The sequence below is a fragment of the Hydra vulgaris genome, chromosome 05 (genome assembly GCF_038396675.1).
Source record: "Hydra vulgaris chromosome 05, alternate assembly HydraT2T_AEP".
Taxonomy (NCBI): domain Eukaryota; kingdom Metazoa; phylum Cnidaria; class Hydrozoa; order Anthoathecata; family Hydridae; genus Hydra; species Hydra vulgaris.
The window spans coordinates 16,737,501-16,747,500 of record NC_088924.1 but is presented as its reverse complement, the minus strand read 5'-3'; the positions used below and the strand labels follow the sequence as shown (position 1 = coordinate 16,747,500).

At 26.6% G+C, this 10,000-nt stretch overlaps 1 protein-coding gene across 1 annotated transcript in view; it reads right to left on the bottom strand.

Moving 5' to 3' along the window:
* LOC136080633 (location of vulva defective 1-like) overlaps positions 1-10,000 on the bottom strand; it is a 205,367-nt gene that overhangs the window by 30,848 nt on the left and 164,519 nt on the right. The window contains exon 21 of the mRNA XM_065797535.1: positions 1-53. This exon is cut by the window's left edge and continues 125 nt beyond it. Within this exon, the coding sequence (XP_065653607.1) occupies positions 1-53 (53 nt within the window). The remainder of the gene's footprint in view (positions 54-10,000) is intronic.

Below are 10,000 nucleotides of genomic sequence, written 5' to 3'. Positions count from 1 at the left end.
AGTATAAAATTAACTGGAAACTTGATGCAAGTGGATATTATTACCACATAAACCTAAATTGTTTTTAAAATTGTCATGTTTTATTGAAACACACAAGAAAAAACTAAAAGCTAGATAAATAAAAAAACATAAAAAAGTCACACGTTTATTATCAGAAAAGTTAAAAAAAAAATTTACCATTTTTTTCAATTCTATAGATATTATTAATCAATATATATTTTTTAATATCTTTCAAATTTATTTTTGACTTTTGTTTTTGAATAATATTAACCCTAATAGGTCATTCCATGCCAAATGGACCAAAATTATAAGATTTCAACATGGGCCATCACAGATTTTGATGAAACTTAATGGATTGGTTAATATTAATGAGAAAAGCAATTCCAGAAAATTTCAGCAAATAATCTTTTGTGGTTTATGAGGTATGGTCATTCAAAATTTTTTCCAAGATTTTTTTTTAAGATTTTTCCAAAAATAAAAACTTCAGTAGCAAAAACATGTTTTGTTCATACTTTTAAGCTCTATATTTTAAAAACAAAGTTTTAGAAAACCTTCTAGTTATTTTTTATTGTATATAACTCTCAACTTACTTTAATAAAACTTTGGCATTAAGTTCTTAAATGTCACATTTTTTCCATAATGGCTACCTAAAAAACCTAAAAAATTGTTTTTTCAAATATAAAAAGTTGATTTTTAATGAGCCAATATACAATATCTGCAATTTTAGAAGTAAAAAGACATATTTTTTTAGTTTCTATTATATGGTAAGCTTTGAAATTTTTAGAAACTTACTGATAAGATACAATTCAGTTAAAAAGTTATAAGCTTCTAAAAATGGCTGCAGCTAAAACTTAGGAATATGTGCCTTCACTTCAAAACACAGGTCACCTAGGATCAAAACTGGTTTTAATTAGATTTTTTTTTCTTCTTGTTTAATAGACTTAATTACAGTGATTTCAGAAAAAAATAGTGGGTTTTCTAAGGGAAGTTACATAATCAGAACAATGAAAAATTGCCCAAAATGCATTAAAAACAATAAAAGTAAAAATATTGTTGTACTTTAGTTTGTATTTTATGTTGTAGTACAAAGTAAATATGAATTTAAAAGTATTTCATAATCAGTATTAGAAATAAGTCTTTAATTAAGCTTGAACTCAGTTTTTAAATAGCCCTAGCTCTGCCCCCTCCCCCTCCCCTGTGTATTTACTTTTAAAGATGCACATTTTTGTCCAGTACTTACAAAAAAATATGTCTTATGCATGAAGTGTCTATATACACAAAAAAAGAAATCAACATACACACTTAAAAGCTGTGACAGAAAAGCCAAGCAAATAATTAAGTGTTCTTTTTATATCTTTATCTTATATATAAAATTTATCATTTCCTAATTATTTGTTGTGCCAAAACGTATGGAAACCTTAATTTCAAAACTTGTTTTAAGAGAAATTTTTTTAGATAGTAATTAAAAATAAATGGCAAGTGTGTCATTAGATCTAACTCAATGTTTTATTGGAAAAGCATTAAATAAAGATTGTCTCGAAGTAAAACTTATCAAAATCAAAAAAAATTAAAGTTTTTGAGGAATTAACAGAAAAAGATCAAGAACTTGTGTATTTGCGATGTAAAGTAAATCATATTCGAACTATTTGTAATCACTATGAATAGGTCTACTTGGATAAATTTGCAACTTGGTATGACGGAAGCTTTTTACTGGTATCCATTTAACTAACACAAAGTTAAATCAATAAGTATTTAAAAATAAATTTACTTAATTTTTTAAAATATAATGGTTTATTTAATGGATAATCATTTTGTTACCTTTTAGAATATATCAGAGTAACCAATATGGTTGTTGCGAAGGAGTTAGATTTAATACCTGGTCTTAAACTTTGTACAGAATGTCAAAGAATGTTGTATTAAAAATATAACAAAGAAGATTAAGGAAGCGATTCATGTCAACATAAAGATAATAATTTTAATGAGACTAACATTTTTTAAAAAAACTTTAATTCAACATTAACAGCCTTGGCTGTTTACCTCTAAAACTAGTAGCTCATAAAGGCAGGGTCAGCTATGCAAAAAGAAAAATGTACAAAATCCATACTGCAACCCAAAAGAAAATAGCAACTGTTTTGGAAATTTCTCCAGATTTTATTGTTTTGTTGCAAAAGTAAACAAGACTTGGACTCATTAATAGAGTTAATTAAAGCAAATTTTAATGTATCTTCAAAATCAGAAAAACTTAAACTGACTTTGGTTACTGAGAGTTGAAGCATTAATTATACACAAAACTATTTTTCTGCTTGCCTAAGAATGATAAAAGCTGCAAGGTATTTAAAATAAATGCATGACATAATGGCAGAACCATCTAAAAAAGAAAAAAGATCTATTGGTGATAAAGTAAAAAATCAAGTTCATGAATTTTACCAATCAGGTAAATACTCTTCAATGTGTCCAGGTATGAAACAGTATGTCTCAATCCAAGTTGATGGTAAAAGACAACATTTTTAAAAAAGATTTCTCTTAGTTAATATAAAAGAATGTACTCACAAAGACACACTGAATGAATCTATTCAGTATGTCTTTGTGAGTACCACCAGAATGCAAAACTTTAGCATTGAGAATATCAGATATGTTATACTATAAAGACCTCTTGACATTAGTTGTGTAAGACTTAACAAATGCAGATTGCATGCTGCATAGTTGCAATAACTGCTCAGATACTAACACACTAAAACAGTATCTCACTGCTTTGTTTAAAATACACAGCATGGAAAAAATCACTTTTAATAAGTTGCAAAAAGCCAACAAAAAACATAATATAGTTCCAGTAACTCTTCTAGTGAATGATTTTATTGAAAAAGCTTGTCAACAAATAGGCCAATTAAGAGACAATCATTAAATAGCCAAAAATCAAGCAGCATATTTGCAGCATCTAAAAATAATATTAACAAGTAATCATATTTTAGTATTATTGATTTTGCTGAACATTACAGTTTTTTAATTCAAGATGCAGTACAAAGTTTCCATTCGAACAACAGTCAAGCAACATTGCATCCTTTTGTTATTTTCTATATGGAAGAAAAAATGATAAAATTTAAAAGTGTTTGTATCATTTCAGATTATTAGCAACACAATACAAACTCAGTTTTATTTATGAATAATAAAACAAAAGAGTTATTGCCTTACTTTAATGATTGCATTTACTTTGTAATGGTGCAGGTTCACAATAAAAAAAATTATAAAAACTCATTTTACTTATGTCACCATGAATCAGATCATAAAGTATCTATAGAATAGCATTTCTTTGCTACATCACATGGAAAGAGTGCGTGCGATGGTGTTGTTAGCACTGTCAAAAGATTGTATTTAAGGTCAGTTTACAATAACATACAGATGCTATCAATTCGCCTGAGAAAATATATGATTGGTGTAGACAAAATATCAAAGGAATGCATTTTCAATACATTTCAAATGATGCAATTGTTTTACATTGCATAGATTTTAAATTAGAAGAATTTTATGCTAATTGTTCAACAACTCTCGGAACAAGAAACCACCATTGTTTTATACCACAACAATTATATACTTTACAGATGAGACAAATGTCATTTGACAGTATGTATACTAATGTAAATATTCCTAAAATGCAGCATATAGTTCTACTTGCTTCTCTTTCACCAGGAATTAATATAGCATGTGTTTATGATGCAAAATGGTTTTTAGGGAATATTGTAGAAATATCTGAAGAAAATCAAGATGTTCTTATGAAGTTCACGAAGCAGTCTATTTCCTTAAACATTTTTGCTTGGCCACATAAAGAAGGTATTAAATGGATTCCAATAACGTGCGTTTAATGCAAAATTTCATCTTTAAAAGTTCAATCAACAACTGGTAAATGGTATGAACTATCAGCTCAAGAAAAAACTGTGTTTGGGCATAAAGGCACTTCATACATCATACATAAAACCAGACTCACAATGTATGAGAAGTGTTCAATTACAATTTTTTTCTATGTTTTGGGAAAAAATGTGCATGTTTAAAAAAAAATTGATGGGGGAGGGGAAGGGGGCAGGAAAAAGCTAGGGTATTTAAAAACTGAGTTAAATTCAGGCTTAATTAAAAAATTATTTCCAGTTTTGATTATGAAATACTTTTAAATTCATATATACTTTGTATTACAATATATAGTACAAACTAAATTACAACAATAACTTTATTTTTATTGATTTTAATGCATTTTGTGCGATTTTTATTATTCTGATTTTGGAACTTTCCCTAGAGTATCCACTATTTTTTTTCTAAAATCACTTTAAGTAAGTCTATTGAATTAGAAGAACAAAAAAATCTAATAAAAACCAGTGTTAATCCTAGGTTACATGTGGATTGAAGTGGAGGCCATTTTTTCTAAGTTTTAGCTCCAGCCATTTTTAGAAGTCTATAATTTTTTACTGAATTGTATCTTATCAGTAAATTTTTAAAAATTTGGAAGCCATATTATAAAAATGTCTTTTTACTTCTTAAACTGCAGGTTTTGTATATTGACTCATGAAAAATCAACTTTTTATATTTGCAAGCAATATTTTAGGTTTTTTAGGTAGCCATTATGGAAAAAATGTGACATTCAAGAACTCAATGTCAAAGTTTTATTAAAGTAAGTTTAAAGTTATATACAATAAAAAATAATTAGAAGGTTTTCTAAAACTTTGTTTTTAAAATATAGAGCTTAAAAGTACGAACAAAACATGTTTTTGCTACTGAAGTTTTTTTTTTGGAAAAATCAGAAATTTCAAATGACCATACCTCATAAACCACAAAAGATTTTATGCTGAAATTTTTAGGAATTGCTTCCCACTAATATTAACAAATCCACTAAGTTTCATCAAAATTTGAGGGGGTTCATGTTGGACCCTAGTTCGGTTGGCATGGAGTGACTCAAATGTAACATTTGCTTATGAATTGAAACTTTGTTTAAACTTCTGCTACAGTTCAGGGTTTTACTTTTTAAGGATAGAGTTTAGAATATAAATGTTGTAATTTCATAGTTTAAAAACATTCAATTGAGGAACATAAATTGTCATTGCACATGTCCAATTTAGTCTTGTAGTTTTTATAAAATGTTGTTGTATTAATTTACACAAACCACACAGTCACACAAATGTTTGCAAAAATCTGTGAATGCCTCAGGCTTAAATGAAGGGTATATAATGATAAAATTCATTCATAAACAGAAATAAAAAACTGATAAACAAAAATAAAAAACAAGAATTAATTACCAAATCAACATATATATAATATTTTCAACGTATATATAATAAATTAATCAACCTCAAAAGAAAACAAACTTAAAAAGATATAGTCCATAAAATAAAATAAAAAAATAATGCATACGAGAACCATAATTGTTTAGTGACTTAGGTGATACACTTTTTAGAATTTATTAGTAGTTATTATTTGTATATACAATAATACAACTACTTTATGCATATATTTATTTTTATGTATGCATTTTTTAAGAGTCAATTTTTTTAATGTTAAAGTTGAAGATGCCACTAAAGCTCTACTCTTTTTTCCACAACTACAATTGCTTGCCATAAGAGCAAATTTTTAGCATATTTGTCCAAAAATTTGTATTTACACATATTATTTACAATGCCACAATATATTGAAGTATTATACGTGTCACCAAGACAAAAGTCAGACTTTATTTAAGTATTGCTGTCCATCAAAATACACCCATTTAACTTTGTCAAAACTTGAATATAAAGTTTTCAAGTTCGTGTTTTGACACTGGAACTTTGTTTGTCAGAATAATTTGGGTATTTAATTGCTCGGAAAGACTTTTAATTGTAGTTTTTTTTCACTTTTGTTACCAAAATACCAGATATGATGTTTTATTTAGCTTTTACTCTATCAGACAAGCTCAATTTTTCATAAAACTCGTTTTATTTCCATGGTGTATTTTATTTATGAATGTGCAAGCTTTTTTCCAATTCTTAACTTATTTTGATGACATTTTAATAAATTATTGTTTGAAAGTGTTTTTATGTTTTTTGACAAATGCAATTATTACTTAAATAAAAATTTTTTAAATTAATTTGCTAATTTATTATTATAAAATTAATTTTATAACAATAAATGAGTAATTTATTCTAAAAGTGGTTTCAATATCTCATTTGCTTCAATTTCATGTTTTATATATAAACAGAAATTTTTTTGAAACAAAGATAAGTAAAAGCACACACAATATATCAATTAAATAAAAGAGCATACAAAACAACTGTTAAATTAAAGAATGCAAAACAATTTTAAGACTGTATGTGCATATAGGTGTAATGTTAAGGCAATTTATCAAAAAGCAAATTCTTAGCTAAGTGATATTAGAGGCTAGTAATGTTTACAGGTGTAATGATGTGGTAGGTTTGTTCCATCTAGTGGATTGGTATTATCTTGTTGTTTTTTCATATTGCTTAATAGTTAGTGAAAAGAAAGCTTAACACACACACTTCTTTTGCTTATGGGCTACAGAATCAATTTCAGTTGATCTGATGCACACATTAGTATCTACCTGTCACAAAAAGCGAATATTATCCAAAAGAGGTAGGATTTCATGCTGGCGTGACATGCTTGGCTATAAAGTGAAATTTTAGCCCTGAGCACAAAGTCAGAATGTGTATTGTGGAGTTTCTGAATTAATGTGTGCATGGGTGTCAGTCACGATGCATGTAAAAATTTAACCTCTCTTCTTATATTTGTATTATAAGTTATATATATAGTTTTGAGTTTACTTTATTTGTTAAAATTTTGTATAAAGTAACCTCTGAGATATTAGAATTTCTACTTTTTTATGTTGTATTGTGCAGGTATTTGATGCCATATTATTGATGGTCTTGGATGTATAACTTCTATAATAAAATGTAATGCTATCTGCAAAATTGCTTAAAAATAATGTAGCAGCGTTTTAAATTCAGTTTACTTTAGATTCCCTCATTTCTAAAACAACGAATCTAGAACCTTATTAAACTTTTAGATAAAACTTTATTGCAGCTTTCAAAAATTCTATCAAACTGAATCTTATCCTTAAACTGGTTATTCTGAAGTGTTTTAAGAGCATGCTTTGCAACTTCTTGCAAAATAATTTTTGTAATAGCAATAACAAAAAAAAAATTTAAGTTGATAAGTAATAACAAAACATAGTAGCCTGCCCATCAGATATAAAAATGTTAGAGTGCTCTTTTATAAATATGCAAACTTTTTTGATTTTTCCATTTTTTAAAGAAGTCACATCTCCAATAGATTCAGCATAGTTTCCATTCTTGGCACCTTTTGTGAATCTTTCTGAAAATATAACACACTATCACAAAAAAAAATACAATATTTGTCTTCTTTTTGAAAAATGATTGAAATAATAAGTTGCATATAAATTTTGTCTCCTTTTTAAAAAATGATTGAAGTATATAGTTAAATGTAACTAACTACATAAATAATTGACTATTTTTTTATATTGTAAAAATAAAAGTTTTGTTATTATGTTAATAAACTTTGATTGCTATTAAAAACTTATATATATATGTTATGTTCTTCTGCAAAGTTTTTTTCTGATTGATTAGGTAAAACAACAACAACAAAAATTCTTTTGAGCTTTTTCAACTCATATTGCTTTTGAAAATATTTTGTAATATAATAAATAACAACATCATAACTAATATTTTTAAGTACTAGTAATTTAGCATTCAAAGTGTAGTGGTTAGAGACACCTAATATTGCAAATTGTATCAAGAAGTAGTAACAAATCAACAGAAAATGGTAGGAAAGTTAGCAGCAAGTCAACAGAAAATGCAAAGTTAGCAGCAAATCAACAGAAAATGCAAAGTTAGCAGCAAATGATAAATAACTAGTTTAAAAAAATTATAGCATTGTAAAAAAATTAGGTAATTTAAAAAGCTTTACACTTGTGTTAGAAAAAAATGATTTAAGTACTGTATAAAAAGGTGATAAACTAAAACTAACACCCTCCTTTATCTTTTTTTAGATTTTTAGTCTCTAATTAATAATATAATGCTGGTATAAGTTTACTTTTATTATTTATAAATAATTAGGGTTGCCAGCACCTTGGAGATTCTGCTAAAATCGGGAAATTAAATTAATTATGCAAAACTCAGGGAATTTTCATTGATTTAGTTGCAAACTATAAGTTGTTTTTTTTTGGAGTTATGTTCATATTTATTTTGAGTTATAAGTTATACTTATTTGAATTGACAATTAAGATAAGATTGCAAAAAATGTATTTTTAAAGCCTCATATAAACAGCATTATCTAAAAGTCAATGAGAGCACTTTTGAAGCAGGTTTATATTTTTGGGTAAAAGTAAAGGGCATGTGAAAATTTTTGTTCTTTTTCAGTTTTAGGGAAAAGTCATAGAAAATGAACATGAAAGTTCGCCAACTATCCTGATTATATACATTAACATTAATCAACTACACTTATATTAAAATGATCAAAGGTGTTTATATTCAACATGGTATTATCTAATAAATTGAGTGATCCTCATAGTCATATAATTAACAAGAAATATTTTATGCATCAAATTCTTTTATTCATGAACATTATGCAAGAAACATTAGAAAACTGACAAGATTTTAATTCCAGGTAATTGTAGTCTTTTGTAAAAGCTATGATTTTTAATGTTGCCTCAATAGCATTTTTAGTATCGATTTCTAAGTGTATTAAATTTATAATAGTAAATTAAAACTCAAGCTGATATAGAAGGCTTTATTCAGCAAATTAATAAACATATATAACCTAAAGATACAACCATTTCTTTTATATTAGCAAAACACAATCATTGTCAAATAACAGCATTAAGTGATAAGAATCAGCGCTCACTCACACTGCCAGCAAGAATATAGCCACCAGATTCAAGTTTCTAATAAAAGTTTATTCTGATATAGTAATCTGTCTGATACACAATCACCCAGTCAGGAGATAAAATACTAGTTACCCTAGCTGGTTTTTATTATATACCAATTAGACATTCAATGTTATTGATATGTTTATAACTAAACTAAGTTTGCTATCATGAAGTTAAATGTTTTATTATATTGTACTTATAAGCACAAAAATAGTGCTTATAAAGTACAATAGTCATCCAACATTAACCATGAGTGAAATATGTTTTAACTTTTTTTAAAAGCTACATTGCCAATTAAGATAAGTCTGGAAAAAAAAATTTTTGTTTATCTGATGTTAGATTTTGGGTATGAAATATGCTTACTTTGTTCAAGTCAAGCTTATTTTTCAAGTTCAATATTTCAAGTAAGTTAAGTACTGTGTTATTTGAAAGTAAAAAGTTAAAAATTCTGCTTTATAAATATTGTGTTGAAAATATTTAAAAATAGTAGACTTATTATTAGGTGGTTTGGTGTAATAATTTATTTTCTCAGTATAGTTTTCTAGTTCTATATTGCAGATGATAATATTGATAAGGATCCTTGCTTATAGAATACTTTAGAATACTTTTCTATTATTTTTTTTGGATCAAATTAGAAATTAAAGCAACTTCAATTTTGTGAAATGTTATAGATTGCTTTAATCCAGTCACTACGTCATGGATGCTTTAATCCGGTCTCTATGTCTTTTCTTTTAAAACCTGATTTTTCAAAAGAAACTTTGAAAATTTTAAATCCACATTTTCACAGAAGTTTTCACTTCTTTTTGAGTAACTAATGACACAACAACTGGTTGAAATAACTTAATTCTTGTTAAAAAATTAATTCCCTAACAAAACATACAACCATCCTAATATTTTATGCTGGAAAATTTCCAAATTTTTTTTTTTCTGCCTACAAGTATGCATGTGCATGTTTTTTGAAAACAAGAATGTAAACATTTGCAAGTCATCTAGAAATTATGTTGTCACACTTGGTTGAAACACTTTTTGTATGAGACAACTCAGTTTTTCTGCTAAGAACCCTATTTCAAATGTTATACCTGATGGGAA